Source organism: Corvus brachyrhynchos, unplaced genomic scaffold (assembly GCF_000691975.1).
Source record: "Corvus brachyrhynchos isolate BGI_N302 unplaced genomic scaffold, ASM69197v1 scaffold99, whole genome shotgun sequence".
Lineage (NCBI taxonomy): Eukaryota > Metazoa > Chordata > Aves > Passeriformes > Corvidae > Corvus > Corvus brachyrhynchos.
The window spans coordinates 1,689,401-1,707,566 of NW_008239778.1; the positions used below are offsets into that span (position 1 = coordinate 1,689,401).

At 56.6% G+C, this 18,166-nt stretch overlaps 1 protein-coding gene across 4 annotated transcripts; it reads left to right on the plus strand.

Annotated features, from left to right (window-relative positions):
* Positions 1–2,701: 2,701 nt before the first annotated feature.
* SRRM3 (serine/arginine repetitive matrix 3) lies at positions 2,702–18,166 on the plus strand. 4 transcript variants are annotated; one of them, XM_017743013.1, is made up of 12 exons: positions 2,702–2,960; positions 5,997–6,098; positions 9,441–9,575; positions 9,686–9,766; positions 10,151–10,180; positions 10,578–10,646; positions 10,934–10,969; positions 11,638–11,688; positions 11,791–11,895; positions 12,392–12,563; positions 17,069–17,088; positions 18,148–18,166. In XM_017743013.1, coding segments are annotated over exons 1-12 (1,026 nt in total). In that variant the 5' UTR covers positions 2,702–2,736; the 3' UTR covers positions 18,149–18,166. The 4 variants fall into 4 exon arrangements, with proteins under 4 accessions (XP_017598502.1, XP_017598501.1, XP_017598503.1 ...); XM_017743012.1 differs by lacking the exon at positions 18,148–18,166 and having other exon boundaries at positions 17,069–17,171; XM_017743014.1 differs by lacking the exons at positions 17,069–17,088; positions 18,148–18,166 and adding an exon at positions 13,838–14,889.

Below are 18,166 nucleotides of genomic sequence, written 5' to 3' on the forward strand. Positions count from 1 at the left end.
TGGTGGTGGCAGCCACTCTGTGTCTCTGAGCTGTCCCTTGTGGGTGCAGGGCATCGCTGGGGTTCTCCTTGCAGGGCAGGGAGAGCACAGACCCAGCTGGGGAGCATGGGCTCCCTCTGTCCTTGTCCCCATTGTCACCAGCAGTGTAGGGCTGGCTCTGTTTGGCACCCAGGGATTTTGCCTGGGGCCCCTTTGGAGAGCTGGGGGAGGGTTGTGGCTGGGTTTTTCCCATTCCTTTGTTTCCCTGCCCGTGCTGTGGCTGAGGCAAGGGGCTGGTGGCAGCTCCCATGGTGGATATTGCTCAGGGCTGAGAGGCCACTGGGATGTCCATCCCCAGTCTGGGTCCACCTTCCTGGCCCTAGGTGCAAGGGGGATTTCACCAGCTCCATCCTTTTCATGGAAACAGGGAGCATTTCCTGGCAGATCTGCACACCTCCCCCACCATGCAGCCTTCTCCCACAGGTACTGATCCAGCTGCCAGTTTATCTCCATCTACCTGCCCAGCTCTGTATCCCACACACTCTCAAGGTTTCTCAGCAATGAATTTATCCACTGCTGGGCTCAGGATAAAATGAATTCCCACTGGGGACAAGCAAGCAGAGGCTGCTGCAGGAAACATCCTCTCCTTTCCCCTCTCCTTCCCTGAGCCCCTCTCTGGGGGAAGGTTTCTAAGTGGGGAGTTTCCCCCTTTCCCTAATTTCCTTCCAGGTTTTTGGCTTCATGTCCTGATGGGAGAAAGAGGGAGAGGAGCCCCCAAGGCAGGTTTTCCTGCAGCATCTCTCTGGAGCCACCCTGGGATATGGAGGGGGCTGGGTTCAGGGTGAGCAGGGCTGTGGGGTGTCATGGGGTTTGAAATGTGGATGCTGCAGGCAAGGGGGGACCGAGGGATCCTCCAGGAGCAGGGATGAGCATCCAGGAGTGCAGAGCCCTGGCTGGCTCCTGCTACACCAGCAGGATCTCCCCTGTTCCTCTGCGGAAATAAAGGCTGCTGGCTCCTCTCTGCGTGGTAGTAATGAAGGGAAAAAAATGGGAAAAAAGCTTTGTAATTAAGCACTCAGCTGCTGTCCTCCCTGGGCAGGCTTGTCAGGAGATAAATGACTGTGTGGGGTGGCCAATGGCAGCGGGAAAGTCAGGGATGTCCTTTGGGGATGCTGTGGGGTGGGAGAAGCCTTCTGGCCAGGTTGGGATCCCCACCACACCAGGGAGGGCTCCGAGGTGTTTCCTCTCCTCAAATAGCAAAGAAACATGGCCAAAGCCCCTCGTGGGTGATGTGCATTCCGACCCTGGCTCTGTCCCAACTGACATAGCCATGGAAAGCTCTGAATTGCCTGGTGTTCTGGTGGAATGGCACACTGGGAATGGCAAAACTTTCCTGGGCTCGAAACAGTGCGGATCAGTCCATGGTCCATCTGCCCTTCATGCCTCTACTGGGCTTAGGGATCCCTCCTCCCCTTGGCCAGTGTTTGCCCCATCCTCCATGGGCAGCGTATGGATTGGCTGCTTCCCACATAGGAGATGACGTGCAGCCAACACCCATCCTTGGAAAAGCCTCTCCAGCAGGATCCCTGGGATACAAACACCTCAGAGAAGTGGCTTCTGGCAGAAGCTGCATCTCCAAGCCCAAATCCAGCTTGGAGAGTGAGGCAGGATGCTCTGCCTTTACTCCTGGTCGTTTCTCTTTGTGTAAAACCCCTGTAAAGCCCAGGTGGTGCCTCTGCAGCCTGGTGAAGCTGGTGGTTAAGGCAGCAGCTCTCCAGTGGGAGCATCCCATGCTCGGGAGAAGGCTGGAGTGCTGGGCAGAGGCACTGGGGCATGGCAAGACAACAGGGACAGTGAGGAATGGGTGCTCAGCCATGCGCAGATGGCCTGAGGGCGCTGAGACAGGGCTGTGTCTGTCTGGTTGATCCAGGAGATTTGGGAGCATCTCCTCCCTCAGGCTCGGGGAGCATCAGCCGGAGCCTCAGCATGGCAGTGCTGCTCGGGAATGGTTGTCCTCTTCCGAGGGGTTATTTTTGGAGCAAAGTGAGGACACACTGACAGTGGTGGTGGAAAGAGGAGGCAGAGACACGTGAAGGTGAAGGAGCAAGGAGAAGGCAGCGGGGCAGAAGCTGGTGGGGATCCTCATCTCCCCTTGCAGCCCGCACTGGGCCACGGCAGAGGGTTCCAGGTCATGGCCCAAGGGCATCAGTAGGTGTTTGCTGCCTGAGCCAGACATCAGGATGTCCCACCACTGCAACCAAACGGGCCAGTGCAGCTAGGAAATGCAAGGGGATATCTGAGGTCTTTGTGTCCATTCCCCTGCTGATGGGGACAGTGTCCCTAGAGGACTGTGAGGATGGATGCCTGCCCCTGCTCCAAACCCCCAGTGGCTGACAACGGGGTCCATGGGGCTGGGAGGGACCCCTGCCCACCTGTCCTGCTGCTGCTGTATAGTCCTGGCTCCCACAGACCCACACTTGGCCAGGTTTTTCCGGTATGAGGCTGGAGCAGAGCGTCCTCCTCTCTTTCCTGGGAGCTAGCCCTCTTGGCATGGTGATGGGAGTACCCACAGCCTTGCTTTGAGGATGAGGAAACTGAAGCAAGGTGCAGGGAGATCTCCCAGTCACTGTCCCCACCAACCTGCTTTCAAGACTGATTTTACCTTCAGGTCCTTAAAAGGTCTCCTCGTTGTCATGGGGTGAGAGGAGAACCAGGGCAGGGACTGACCCTGACTCTTTCTCTCCCTCCCAGGCGATCATGGCTCTCTACAACAATGGGGCTGATGTGCCTTCGCCCCAGGAAGCCTCCAATGGCTTCCCCCAGCCCGGTGCCTCAGGAACATGGCACAAGGGCGAGGAGGAGGTGCGGCTGGTGGAGCCCAGCATGGTGAAGAAGGCTCACCGGGAAATCCTGGACCATGAGCGCAAGCGGCGGGTGGAGCTGAAGTGCATGGAGCTGCAGGAGATGATGGAGGAGCAGGGGTGAGTGGCAGGGACATCAGGGTTGGGATCCTTCTGACCCGTTTGCACCTTGTTCTCTCCCTTTAAAAAGTACCTTGATGTGGCAAATGTCCCCATTTGGAAGTAAATCCACTTTTGGGTGAATCAAACAGCTTTGATGGGTTGGTCTGTGGAGGGAAATGCCTCCAAATAATGCAGACCTAGGAGTTCATCCACTTTCCCTGCTTGGAAGTTTGGGATCCCAGCTTGTCCTGCAGGTAAAGCTGAAGCAGGAAGGAGGAGTGAAGTTTCTCATGGTTGCACAAGTCATCAGTGCCACCTACCCTGTGCCCCACCTGCCTGGATTGTGAGATCCCAGAGGAGAGCTGTCATTCGGTCACAGGAGAGGCTGTTTTGGGGCTTCATTTTGTCCCGTCTTCCTTCTCCTCCCCAGTTTTGGGGCGATAGGACCCCCTGCCCCCATCCTGCCAATGCCATGGCCAGGCACTGCAAGCTGCTCCCCAGCCTTTGCTCTCCCCTTGGGAAACAAAGGGCTACGGAAAAACCCAAGGGGCTGAAGAACATCCCTTCCTGGGTGGGCAGGAGGGACTGGGGGGCCAGAAAGGAGACCCCCCCATCCCTGCCAGACATGGCTGTGCTGTCTCTGGCAGCAGCCAAACATCCTGATCCCTCTGACAGCTCTCTAAAACCTGATGGGTGGAGCAAATTCTTCGGCACACTTGGGTAGACGGGGACTGGTATCAGCTGGGAGCTGGGGAGAAGGAAAATGGATTGAGGGAAGGCTTCGCCAAGGCTTTCATTAAGAGTGCAAGCGTGACCTAGAATTAAATTGTCTCACACAGACTGGAATAATGATTGTGCCTAATTTGTCATTATGGAAATAAATAAGGCTGACCTGGCACTTTGGGGAGCCCAGAGCCTCCTGTCGGGTTCCCAAGCTCTAGTAGGGATCTTACTACTGGTAGTATCATTACTGCAATGGGTAATAGCAACACTGCGACCAGGATTGTTGTTATTGCTATAATTGCTTTGCTGTTATTAAGGCTATTAATAACACTGATGATGGCGATACGCCAAAATGATAATATAATTAGAGTAATAATCTTGGTCAACCTTCTTAATCCTCCGCCTGCTCTTCCCCTCCACACAGGGGCTTTCCAGCGGAGGTTCCATGAGAAGGGATTTGCACCCCTGAGGTTTCTGCCTCGACCAGGGGCAGCCTCCTGGCCATGGCCTTGGGGGAGTTGTTGATGAGGGCAGACCCCCAGGATGGATGTGAGTGTCAGCAGAGGGGGTTCTGCAGGGATTTTAGCACTCCCTTGTTTCCTTAAAGGCGGATGGCCCCTCCTGCCTGCGCTGTAGCTCGCTCCAGGCTGCCTGCAGCGTTATTCCCTGCCTGCAGGCTGGATTCCTTGTCCAGAAAAGAAGTGTCAGCAAATTTTCTTTCTTTCCCAAATCCATTCTGCATGTTAAATGCAAAAGGAAACCCCCTCCAGCGGGGTTATAAGCAGCACCAGGGGAACGCAGGAAGGAAAGGGCTGGTGCTGCTCCTGCCTCCATCCCTGGATGTGGTGGGGAGTTCCTTGCCTTGGCCTTCCCCCACAGATTTGCTAATGGCCCAGCCGCAGTGGCCCATCTGTCACCTCCTGTTTGCCCTCATGTCCCCTCTCCAAGAGCATTGGCCATGTTCTTAATATGCTGCAGCAAATGCTCATCTCGGGCAGACATCTTCCTGCTGCTGTGGGCTGGCTGATGTCCATGGGATGGCCAGGGCCGGCAGCTCCATCCTTGTGGGGTGGCCACTCTGCCCAGCTGGGTGCACTGCCATCAAGGGAATGGAGCAGAGCAGCATTTGGGGGTGCTGCCCTGGTTTTGAGGTGCTGCCTCCATGCCCTGTTATCAGCCTTCCTTCTGTGTGGAGTCTGGCTGGGGAACTAATGAGAGCCTTTCAGTGCAAATGAGTTCATTAATATTAATTCCCCTCTCCTCGCTGTTTCCCTGCATGGACACTGCAAGGGGGGTTGGTGATGCCACGTGCCTCTCTGCACCCAGGGCACCCAGGGGCACCCAGAGCGCTGCAAGGGGCATCACTGTCCCCAGCACGGGCTGTGTGAAGTGACAGCCTTGGGGGCCACAGGGCTAGGCCTGTCTGTGACATCCAGTTTTCTGAGCTCGTGACAGCGATGCTGATGGGATGTGATGGAAAGGGTGGGCCATGAGCAGCCCCTGTAGAGGCTGTGGGTGAGGGCAGGGACACACACACAGAGTCCGACTCCTTCCATCTTAGTGTGGCAGCAAGGTGGTGTCATGGAGTCCCTCTCCCTTCACCCTCTCCCCTGGGATGATGCCAAGAGCATCATGTCTCCACCACATCCCTCTGTTGGGATGTTTTTAGTCAAGGAAAATGCTCAGGTGCCCTTGTGCAGCCATGGGATGTGGCACAGGACCACCTGCCTGCCCAGGGCTGTCACCTGTCCCTTCCCAGGGACACCTCGGGGACGGCGGGAGCACTGTGGTTTGCAGTGGCTGTTCTCAGATGCCAGGACACAGTGATTAGTGCCTCTTGTTAATAACCCTGCAGCTGCCTGAGTCAGCACTCGGCGTTAGTGCAGAGCTGGCACAGCTGCCGGGCTCCGGAGCATCATGGGGACAAGCAGGGGGAGCTCGTGATGGGACAGAGATGCTGGGAGTGAACCCCGGAATCAGCAGCTGCAATGGTGACACTGCCAAGTTTGGTGGGGACTTGCCCCAAAGCCTGGGCAGTCACAGGGAATGGCAACCTCATGGTCATCCTTTTCTTTTCACCCTTCCTGAGGTCCCTTCCTCTGCCAAGCACTTCTGGGAGAAGCAGACAGGAGAAAGGAGGGCATAGAGAGTGGTGGCAGGGGACTGAGCAGAGCTCCTGCTGTCCTCCAGGCCCCTGTCACCATGTCACCACTCCTTTTGACTGGCCCCTTAGGCCACGTGTCGCTCCCAAAGGTATAGAAGTCCTCAGCAGGTCCATGGGAAGCCCATGTTCCAATCACAGCAGCCCAGACCATGTCTTTGCCCATCCAGGTACTCCGAAGAGGAGATCCGGCAGAAAGTGGGGACCTTTCGGCAAATGCTGATGGAGAAGGAAGGTGTGCTCACCAGGGAGGACCAGCACGGGCGCCAAATGTAAGTCAGGCAGCTTCCAGTTGGTCCCTCTGTGCGTCTCATCCCAGAGAGGCACATCCTGGATTGCCTGAGTATCAATGGGTGGATGAGGGTATGTCTAGGCCTGACTGGGTAGGTGGATCTACAAGAAGAGGGTGTAGAGAGCATGGATGGATGGATGGTTGTTGGATGTGAGTCAATGTTTGATTTGATGGTTGGGTGGTTGGTTGATTGGATGGTTTGTTGGTTGATTTGATAGTTGGTTGGTTGTTGGTTGGTTCAGTCAGCTGGAGGCAGGATTTGCCCCTCTGAGGCAGTATCCTACCTCTGGAGAGCTTAAAGGTTATCCTGCACTGGCCATTTGGAGACCTCTGGGTGCTGTGCAGAGGCCAGCATTGCAATGCTCCTGTCCCAGATGAGGAAACCCAAGTGCAGAAGGTCTCAGTGCTTGGCTCGCCCCAGCCAGGGGCAGGGACCCCATGCAAGAAGCTTCTCCAAGGAGCTCCTGCACTGTTCCTCTGTTTCTAATCACTCCTCACAGTGATTGTGCCTGGTCCTAGGGGGCTGCATCTGCCCTGGAAGGGGACTTAGGGCTCAAGTTTGGTGTCCAAAGCAGCCCAGCTCCTGCTGGGGACACGCCAGTTGCTGCTCCTGCCCTGCACAGGACTGTCCCCAGCCTCAACAAGGTCCACTCCAGCTCGATGGTGATTTATCAGTGCAATGCTTAATGGCCCAGGCAGCATGGCTGGCCCGGCGTGCACCATCCATCAGCCTGGAAACCAGGTCACTTGGGACAGGAATAGATGCTGCAGGTTCACTGAATATTAATGCTTCATTAGGGTCAGGAAATCAGGGCGAAGAGGGAGGCAGGGAAGCCATGGCAGCAGGGAGAGCCTTCCTCACACCACTCTGCTGGCACGCCAGGCAGGGAGGGACACAGGGACATGGCTTGGGCACATGGATGGGGCACATGGGCTTGGGACAGCATGAAACATTCAGGATCCTCCTCCAGGCAGGAAAAAACACAAGGCATGGGGAAAACCAACCTGCCCAGGTCACTGAGCATCATGCCTGAGGTGTTAACAAGTGGCCTTTGCTGGTGGGGGCAGGAGTCATCTCCAGGGCATCTTCCTGGCAGTCTCGTTAGGGCCAGCACTGTAACAAGCACATGGGGAAGCCAAAGGTGCCTTAAGGTTACCCAGGCAGCCCTGGCTGTCACCTTTACAGGCTTGGTTTTGCAAAACGAAGGGTAATCATTAAAGATTAGCCCCAGGGCTATAAATAATAGTGCTGAGCTGGAAGGAGCAGTCTCACAGCAAAGGATTGCTCGGAGGAGAGCAAAGCCGGAGGCACTTGAGGAAGCTGGTAGGAGCTGGGTCCAAAGGAGCTGGCTCTTCAAGCAGCACGGATCTCAGCTGCTGGAGGATGTCCTGCGTGCCAAAGGTCTGTGCTGCATGAAGAGGCTGAACAAGAGGGTTAAATAAGCTTTAAATAAAGAGCATCGGCGCTTGTGGCGGCTGGGAGAGTGCTCAGCAGAACATCTCGTGGGCTGGTCCTGCTCCAGCACCGCTCTGGGCTTTTACCACTCGGTCCTTAGCTGCCGGGACTGTGAGTCTGAACCAGCTGGTCCTGTTTCAAAGCCAGTGTGAGAGCTCAGCATCATCTGCATAACTCCCCAGGGCAAACTGAGGCGTGGAGCAGAGCTGTGACCACCTGAGTCCCCGGCTTTGCTCTTTGTGCTCTCCCAGCTCCCGTCTCCGTGTGCACAGCTCGGTACAGCCTGGTCCCCAAGGAGAAGGGCTTGATGGACAGGCTGGTGGGATTGCAGACAAAGGCGAGTGTGTGCTGGGCAGGGAGGGATAATTGGAACAGCACAAGGCTGGTCTTGAGCTGCTGAGCACAGCTAATGGGTGAGATGCTGGCAGCAGGCTCTGGTGTGGAGCACTGCCTGCTCACGGAGCAGAGACACACGCAGGGAATTATCCCCGCTCACTTCTCTCTTTGCCTCTTTCTCCCCCTTCCCATGGTAGGGTGGGTGGTTGAAATGCTGTTCCGACCCTTGGGACATGGCCAAAGCAGAAGTCACTTGGAGAGGACCCAGAAAGCCATGGCTGTGGCACAGCAGGGAGCCCGAAACCCGCTTGAGCGATCGTCCGTGGTTAGGGGGAGGGTGTCTCGTGTGTAGTTTCGGTCCAAGACATTTCTAATTAGGTTAAACAGCCCATGGGCTGCCTGTGGCCAAGGATGCCAACACGTGCCACTGTCAGCTCTGCAGTCTGGGACTGGGAGCTTCGCTTTGCTCAGGCACTGGCCAGGCTGCCAAGGGACTGATCCTGTGGGGCTGCATTTCTCCACCAGCGTTGCTGACTGCTCGCCTCAGGGCTGGGAAGGGCAGAGGAGCCCACATCAGATTTCTGAGAGCAAATCTCCCTTGGGAAGCAAGCATCTGGGCTGGTGTGGTGCTGTGCACCCTCCGAGCCTGTCCCCATCTGTTAAGTTTCCCTCCAGAGCACCTGGATGTCCTTGTCCCTCCATGGGTGAGATGTCCTACATCCCCCAAGAGCAAATAAGAGGCTCCCCATGGGGTTTGCTCCTGGGGCTGATGGCAGAGCAGGACCAGGGAGGTGAGGGCAGCAGGGAGAGGTTGGGCAGGGACTCCTGAGACTGTCCTAGTCCAGCTGCCAGGCCTCTGCCAAGCCCTGCCCACAGCCCCGGTAGTCAATGGCAACCTCATGCCGGTTTCCATGGCAGTTGGAAAAATTAATGCTGATGAAGTCACTCAGGAGAGAGAGGAGACCCTGATGGCCCTAGGCATGATGTCCCCCCACCCCTTCTTCACCTGGCCCCTAGGAGGGACACTGACCATTACCTGCCTGAAGCTCCAGTGCTGGGCTGGTGGCACCGTGCAGTGCTGGCCTCAAAGCCAAGGACATCCTGAGCAGTTCCCACCTAAATTTCCTGCTCTTCTGCCAGCTCCTCTCACTCTTATCCAGCCCTGCCACCCACCTAGGCTGACCCAGCCTCCTGCTCAGCCCCAGCACTTGAGCAAAGCCAGAAGGGGCTCGAATGAGGCTTAGGCTGGACCCTGTGGGGAGATGGTGGCCCGAGTCTCACGGTGTCCGTGTGCCAGCCTAGTGGGGATCTCTGCAGGGATTGGAGCCACAGGAAGACCCTGAGCAGACCTGCACCCTGGCACTTTGCTGTGTGTGGACATCAAGGGACATGACCAAGGTCCCCTGGGGATGTTGCGGCAGAGGGAATGTCCCCCAGCCCCTGTAGCTGCATTGGGGCTGCCCCAGCTGCTCTGGTGGGAGACAGGGAACGGGGATCCCCAAATGAATCCTGTGCTTCCTCCTTTGGCAGTGTGATAGAAAACCACCGCGGGGCGGATGGGGAGGAGTACGCGGTGGAGTATCCCGACTACGGAGAGGGCTGCCTGCTGCAGTGCGACTGCTCGGCCGAGTGCTACCGCGAGGACAGCGGCCACCGCGAGTACAGGTGTGCACAGATTTTGGGGACCTGCTGTGTGCAGGGTCCCCATCCAGGGACACAGAGGCCAGGGGCCTGTCCCTGCTTCTTTGCCCAACCCTGTCTGCTGTCTCCCACAGGCTGAAAAGACGCTCGAGCAGCTCCACTTCTCCTCCACCCAAGAAGAAAAAGAAGAAGAAATCGGGTCACCGCCGGAGCCGGTGAGTCCCTGGCTGTCCCTGCGCTGTCCCCTCTCTCTGGAGGGCAGCTCAGCTCCCAGCTCAGCCTTTCCCCAGGCCTTGGAGGGGCAAGTCACTCCACTTTGGGGGGCAGTACATCCCTGAATGTGCACCCTTAGGAGGTGCAATGCATCTGCATGTACTGATACTGCAACACGCACACGTGTGTGCACACCCCCACTGCATGCACTGCTGGGACCTTGCCTGGTCCATGTGGGAAAGGAGCTCGCTGCCACAGGGCACAGCACCAGGCAGGATATGGCTTTGTGAAGGGTCCATCTACCCACAACCTCACCACTTAGCACTGGCTGTTTGGGCAGGATGCTGTCCCTAATGTCCCTTTCTTCTCTGCCTTTCCCATGGCAGCAAAAAGAGGAAACCCGGCTCAGAGCGCAGGTGAGTGACAACTGGGCTGGGTGGGCTGCAGGGTCCCCTCTGGGCTTGCAAGGCCACTGAGCACAGACTGGCTTCTACCACCCACTGAAATCCCGCTGGGAATTGGCCACCTTGTCTCCTGCTGGAGGCTGTGGAGCCCACGAGGTGGCAATGAGACACAGCAGGATTTGGGCATTCCAGAATTGAAGGCAGCCAGAGCCCTTCTGCCAAAAGTCCCTTTCTGTCCCCCAGCCCAAATCCCCCAGGAAATAACTGCCATGTGATGTTCGTGCATCCCATGGGGTGGTCCAGGGAAAGCAATGTGACTGGGGGTGGTGGGACCAGACTCCCCTGGGCCAGGGGGAAGAGGCTGGGGAGTCCCTCGCTCCCTGCTCAAGGGCACCCACTTCCCCTCTAGCTGTGACAGCTCTTCACCCATCCGAAAGGAAAAGAAAAAGAAGACTGGAAAGAAACACAGACGTGACAGGTAGGATGGACATGACAGCAGGCTGGGGACAGCAGGGGTGATGGGGGATGGTGGGGCAGGTTGGGACTGCTCAGGCCCTTGGGCTGGGGTGGGATTTAGACATGGATAGTGATGGAAGTTCATGGGGCCATCATTTCCTTACAGCCACTGTCACCTGCCCCATCCAGTGGCCCACCTCGGGGCCATCCCCCTGTCCTTCTTGTCATCTCTGGACACTGCCCAGCCTTTGCTCCCTGCTGGCCAGATCAGTGTGTCTCCTTCATCTCTGCCTCCTCTTCATCCCTTAGGTCTGAATCGGGGTCACGAAAAAAGAGAAGACACAGGTAAGAGTGACAGCTGCCAGGAGCCACCCCACTGCCACCAGCTGCCAGCTTCCCCTGCCAGGGACCCCCTGTGTCCTGCCCTCCTGCTGTCCCCCTCCCCTCTGCCCATCATGATGGACCCCCTCATCCCACAGCTGGATGCTGCTGGGTGTCCTCCTCCCTTGGACGTGGCAGAGGGCCACTCTGGCTGACTGTGGAGTCCCACATGGCCCTGAATGTCCCCCAGGGGAGAAGGGGGGACCCCAGGCAGCCGTGACCAGGGCAAACCTTGACTGTTGCCCTGCTCTGCAGATGCCCTCTGCCCATTTTAGGGTGAAAGAAGTGAAAAACAGACAAAGGGTGCCAGAGAGGGCGCAGGGCAAAGCAAGTGTGTATGGGGGGGGTGACAATGGGCCCGAGCCCTGAGGATGCTGAGCAGAGCCAGTACCCCCCTTCCCACTGCCACTCCCTCCTGCCTGGCCTCACCAACCTGCACCTGACCCCACAGTCCCCCCCAAAGCCATCTGGGATCCCCGCCGCGCTTTGAACCTCAATGCAGCCCAGCTCCAGACCAGGCAGGTCCTTCCCCTCGCTCCTCCCGCAGCCTCGGTGCCTCTGGGGGGGCTGGGAAAGCCACCCCCAGGTGCTGCCCCCGCTCCCACGTCTGCAGCTTTCGGCTCTTCCCGCAGGTCCCGAAGCCCCAAGAACAAACGGAAAGAGAAAAACAAAGAGCGCAAGAGGGGAGGGGCCGCGCTGGCGGGGGGAGCGGGCCTCTCTGTGCCCCTGGGTGTCCCCCGCGGCGGCTCAGCCTGTCCCTCGGCCCCCGGCCGCCCTCTCCGCAGGGCCGGCAGTGAGTCCCCGGCCTGGCGCTCGCACCGCCGCAGTTCCTGCAGCTCCCACAGCGCCTCGCTCTCCTCCGACGACAGCGGCTCGAAATCCCCCGGCAGGTAGGGACAGTCCGGGACCCCCGTCCCCACCACCGCAACAGCCCCCAGCCTCCGCAGTGGGACCCTGTGGGGTAGAGGACAGGGACAGAGATGTCCTTGTGATGGACACCCTAATGTGGTGGAGGGCGGGGAGGTGGGAGGCGGAGGAGTCCCAGCGATGGGGACCTTGGAGGATGGAGGGCAGGAAGTGGGTGGCAGAGGTGTCCCAGGGTTTGGGACCCCGGGGGATGGAGGGCAGAGGCAGGTGGCAGAGGTGTCCCTGAGATAGGTATAGAGGGGAGTGGGATGGTGCTGCAGCACCTCTGCAGGGTTTGGGAACATGGTCCCCAGACGGGGTTCAATTTTTAGCTAAAGAAAGCACAAAGAGCCACTTCTAACCCCATTTCTGGCCTCGGCAAAACCTGGGCTGCAGCCGGCGGCTCTGCCGGAGCCGGGCCAAGGGTGGGGCCGGGCTCGGGGCCGGAGATGCCGGCACTGACGGTGCGGTTCCCCTCAGGCTGAGCCCCAAGCGCCGGCAGGATGGCCCCAAGGGCAGCAGCGCCCGCTCCAGCCGCAGCCCGTCCTCCCCCTCGCCCCAGCGCTCGGCCTCGCCGCACCAGAACGGGCACAAGGGCAGCGCCCAGAACGGCCGCCACAGCCACGGCGCACCGCTCCCGGAGCCCTCGGATGTACGTAGGCTTTTCTTGGATCACTCTTCGCTTCCCTCCCCTCCTCCCTCCACAGGACTGCCCCCTTGCTCTCCTCTCCCTTCCTTCCCCACTCGCTCGGCTCCCCGCCCTGCCCAGCCGGAGCACACGGGGGAGATGTGGGGTGCGGGTTGCACCCTCCCAGCACTCACCAACCCCGCGCTGGGTGCGCGGTCTCCCTGGGGGAGCCAGACCATCACCTCAAGGCAGGGATCAGGGCAGCCAACAGGTCATCCCTCCCCCAAAGCCACAGGTCGCCCTGCGGATGTCGCCCCCCCGGGATGATGGCTTGGCAGGCCAGCATCACCTGCCAGGGTCACCACGGGGCTCAGCAGCCCCCTGAGATTGATCCCAGACAGCCAAGAAATGGGAAAAGCAGGAAAATTCTTGTTTCCCCACCAACCCCAACTCTCCCTGCTGCCAGGGGGCCAGCACCAGTGCTGAGGACCCCAACACCCAGTCTGGCCAAATTAGGGTTTGGAGGGGATTTGATGCTGGATGCTCAGATTTTAGGATTTTGAGGTCTCCGTGGCAGGTGACATTGGAGCTGAGCATCCCCAGCTCTGCCTCAGCATCCCAAGGGTCTTGGTGAAACCTGGGGGGCTGCTCCCTTGCTGGGTGGGGCAGAGCCCTAACCCAGTGGACCCAGGGGGCCAGCCCCAGTTTAACCAGTGCTGGGATGATGAGGAGCCTGCTTTGGCTAATGGGGGGCTGGAGGCAGTGCTGAGTGAAGGCAGGGCACTGCAGAACTCCACCGATGGGGCCCACGCAGGTCCCCACTTGCCTCAGACTTTATTCCCACAGGTGAGGTCCTGCAGGGATGCTCCTGGGCTGAGAGCACCCAACACTGACACCCCAACACCTGCAGGGCCTGGGACACCCCGGAAAACGGGGCCAGGACCCCCCCAAACCCACATCCACGTCCCCTTCACCTTCCCCAGCCCAGCACCCCCCAGCAGCACCCAGCACCCTGCCCACCTCTCGGGGCACCTCTCTGCTTTCTTCTTTCCTGTGGTTTTGGCTGGGGCGTGGGGGGGTTCGGGTGCCGAGGCGCCGCCCCCCAGGCGCCCGGCTCGCCCCGCTCTCCCCCTGCCCACCCCAGCATCGCCGCCGAGCTCCCTTGGCTCCCCGGCACCAGCGGGACTTTTCTCCAACAACTTTCTCTCTCTCTCTCTCTCTTTCTCTCTCTTCTTTCTCTCTCTGGTTTCTATTTTTTATTTTTTTTTCTTTTTAATCCCATCTGTGTTTTTCTTTAGCCTCCCATTTGAAAAAAACCCAAACGGTAATATACACTTCCATTTCTTGCTCAGCAGAAGCAGGGAAGAGGGGGAGGGAAGGGCAATGAAACGTGCTTTTTTTTCCCTGCCCCCTTGTTTTAGTTTCCTTTCTCATGATTTCTTTTCTTTTCCCTTGTGATGTACAGAAATGCAAACGATATATATTTCTCTTATTTTTATTTCCCCCCACCCCGTCGTCGTCGTGTTGTTCTAGAATTTTTTGCTTTTGTGTGTGTTAATGTGGAGAAGAAAAAAAAAACCAAAAAAACCAAAAACCCTGATGTGTTTCCTAAATATTTACGACCGCTGAACATTGTATTTCCATTTTCTATATTTTGAAGAAGGAATTTAAAAGGGAAGAGAACCCAGCAGCTCTACACTGCAAAGGGAGCGAATTTTTCCTCCTCAAATTGGCAACTGCCCGGTGTCCTCAGCTGGATCCTGCTGCCGTGGGGATGGTTTTCCTCCCCGGCTGCAGGATGAGGTTATCCAAGCACCCTGTGGTCATCCTGCATCCCGACAGGATGAGTGCTGAGCATCCTTGGTACCCAGCCCCCTCCCCACCTCCTGCACACCCCCCAAAAGCTCCGGGCTCAGCCCATCCACCGGGTGAGCTGTGCCCACCCCAGCACCCCCAGAGCCGCCGGGAGCCAGGGGTGCCCCGGGGCGCTGCGCGGCGTTGCCTTCCCTTTTAAATACCCAGTCCTGTCTCCATCCATCCCTGCTGCCTTCCCAGCCTTCCTCCTGGGTCTCTCCTCCTCCTCCTCGCCCACACGCACCCTCCAGCCCCTCTCTCTCTCTCCGGTTTTCTTTGGGCCAACACAACCCAACATCCCTCGCCGTGTCCCACCTCCATCCATCGCCTTCCCTGCATGTTATCCGGGACTTTGCCATGTTGTAGAGTGACTTTTTAAGACTGAACCGCAGCCTGATCGGGTTACAGACACCCCACCCCCCCCCCCCCCCGCGCCCCCCCCGCTCGGCGGCCGGCCGCAGCCTTTCCATTGAAAAACAAACAAACAAACAAACAATAATTCTAAAAAATAATAATAAAAATTAGAAGCTAAAGAGACCAATTTAAAAAATAATTTTAAAAATTCTAAGCAAAGCAAACGGGATTAGCCGAGGGGTCTGGATCGCCGTACTAAAGAGTCCTTGTCTTTTTCCCATTCTGCCCTCCAAATGTGGAGATTATTGTTTTCTTTTTTTATTATTGCATTCCTGTCACTGCCAATTCCGAAGGTAGGTATTTCGTCCACCTCTGCACGTTCACTTCTGCAGATGAGCCTGTTGAAAAGCACCGTAGCTTGATTTAATGTTATTTTCTCTTTCTTTCTGACTTTCTTTCTCTTTCTTTCTCACTCTCCTTCTCTGTCTCTCATTTTGTCTCTTTTTGGTGGCTATATATAATTTTTTTTTATTTGTATGGTTTTTTCCCGGTTAGCTGCAAAGCCATGCTCTTCTCTTACGTTCTTTATTTTTACTTTTTTTTTTGCCCTGTCCACGTAATATTTTTTTCTTTCTTCCCCCCTTTTCTCTTCCCCGTCTCCTCGTGCTGTCGGTAGAATGCATTTCTGTGTCTTTCAGCCCTCTGAATTTGTGTTCGTTTCCATTCAGAGGCCGAGCACGGCTGTTCCCTTTCAGTCCCCCATTAGTGGCCGGGTAATGAAGGCAAATACAATTAGGGAGAAATAGGGGCAGTGGCCAGGGGTAGAAGTGGGCACAGGGGGTTTTGGGGTGGATGGATGGGGCAAGGAATGAGAAATTTGGGGAGATGCGTGGGTTTAGCCCCTCTTCAGGGAGGCTGCAGTGGGGAAAGGTTTAAATCTTCCTGCCTGGAGAGAGGCAGGTCCAGGGCATCCCGGTCTGCGAGGGGCAGGGGACAGCATCCCTGCTCTGGCTGTCCCATCCCCACAAGTGCCCAGTGTGTGTTTTCCCTTTTAGGCTGAGTCTTTGCCAATTTGGGTTTATTTGGGATGCTTTTACCTTCGTTGCCTTCCTGCACTCCAGGGCAGGAGACTCCAGGGTTTGGGTGGGAGCCCTGCATCCCGCAGCCCGAGCCCACGGCATGGCCAGCCAGACCAAAAACGCCACCCTGGGAAAGAGGAAACCCTTCACTTTCTCTCTTCATCGTCCTCTTCTTCTTCTTCATCTTCTCTGCTTCAATGTTCCTCTCCTGGGATGCGGGGCTGGGCATGGGCTCCACGGATCCCCCATTCCAGGGCTGCTGCATCCCCCTGGAGCAGATCCATGTCCCCCAGTGCTTGCAGGGCAGCTGAGCAGGGCTGATCGTCACTGCCAGCCTCCCCCTCGCCGCAGCTAATTGCAACAGCAACGGATTTTTAATAAAAACCCCAAATCCCCCCATTTTGGCTCCAGCTTGCTGCTCTGTGGCTGGAGGGATTGGCTTATCCATGGGGACAAGGAGGTGATGGGTTGTGGAGCAGTCTGGGATGCTCAGGGACATGGAAACCTTGTGTCCCTTTTGCAGCATCTTCGTGGTGGTCCCCAGAATCCCAACCCTTCACCCTGCCCCTTTCTTTTTTTGGGGAGAAAAGTGGCATTTAGAACACAGTGGGATGGGTGGAGAGAGCCTCAAGGATTCACTGACTATTCATTGGTGTATTTGGGGCAAGGGGATGACGAGGAATTGGGGTTACCCGCCCTGGGCATGGTGGCACAATCCTGGAACCATCCCAATATCCCTGAACCCCCTTTGATCTCCACAGCGATGCCCTGTGCAGGATTCAGCCTTCCAGGGATTCTCAGGGACCTGGCACTGGGCTGTGGCTGGGGGAAAGGAGACCCCAAAGCTCCCTGAGCTGGGGTTTGCCAGCTCAGTCAGGACTGGTGTTGCAGGACCTGTTCCCACCTATCTTTTTGGTCTCGTGGTGTTTGCAAAGATGGGGGAAACACCCAGGCAGCGTTTGTGGCTCAGAGGAGCTCAGATACTTGGGAGCCTCAGGTCTGGGCAAAATCCCCTGAAGTCTCAGTGAGAACCTGGCTCAGGGCTTGGCCACGGTGGTGGCCCCAAGGTTTCCCCTCCCCGTAGGAGAAGTGAGTTGGTTTGTTTTATTTCTCCTCTCTCTGGCTCTGTCTCTGTCTCTCCTCCTTCTCTCGCTCTTTCTTTCTCTCTTGCATTTTTGTGAATCTAATGATGCACTTATATTGCCCCGCTTTTCCCTTCTCTTCATACCTTACCTACTAAAGGAGGAAATGCCACTTTTTTGGTAAGTGGATGTTAACCAAGAGGGACTTAAAAAAAAAAAAAACATATAATGGAAAAAATAAAAAAATAAAAAAAAAAAAGGAAGCAGAAAGCAAAATCTGTGTTGAGTGCTGATGAGGACTTAGCAGTTCCCTGCAGAGTCACAGCTAACAGCTCAATGCGTGTCCCAGGAAGAGCTCAGAGACATTCGTTTATCTCAGTAACGAGGACATTTGTGAAGTTTTGCTTTGTTTTTTTTTTATTTATTTTTATTATTATTTTTTAAAATTTTGATTTGATTTGGATGGTTTTTCTTCTTTCTTTTTTGTTGGTTTCTTTTATCTCGCCCCTCCGGCCCCCTCCCCTGCCTTGCCCTCCATTGTCGCTCTGTGCCGTTTTTTCCTCGTTTCTGGATTTGTTTTAAGCCGAAAGCCGTACTATCGATAAAAACTACACGTATCAGAACATATATGATGTTCTATATATGTGCATGCCTCTGTGTGAGCAGACCCCATCACCTCCGGCCCTCTTTGGTTCGATCCCTTCCCCTCGGCTCAGTCTGATTTACTCTCCCCCACTGCCCCACCTCCCCTCCACTCATCTTTTCTTTTTTCCCCTATTTTCCTCCCTTCGTTTGGGTTTTATCCCCCTTTTCCCTTCCCCTTTCTCGGTCGGGGCGGGCGGGCACCAGGGTTTGGTTTATCCCCTCTCCAGGTGGTTTTTGTTTTGGGGGCGGGATGTTTCTTTCCCTTCGAGCTCTCCCTCCCCGACGACTTGGGGCTTTCTTGGATTTATTTTCCTCCCATCCCACCCCTTCCTTTGGGTTTTTATTACGATTTAAGTTGAGTTATATTTTTTTGGCGTTTTGCATGCGGAGGTTTGCATGACCCACGTTGTTGAGGGCGAGAGGAAGGTGCAGAGTAGCGTCTGTGTAGCCTGCCTTATGCGATGTGCATTGACGTTGTGATCTGCGCCCCCGGCCCGGTGCCCCCCGTTAAAATCCCCTTTCTCCTTCTTTCTTGTCTTCTTCCCCCCCTTCCTCCTCTCCCTCCTTCTCTCTCTCTCTCTCCCCCCTTGCCAGAGGCCGGCCTCGGCGTCCC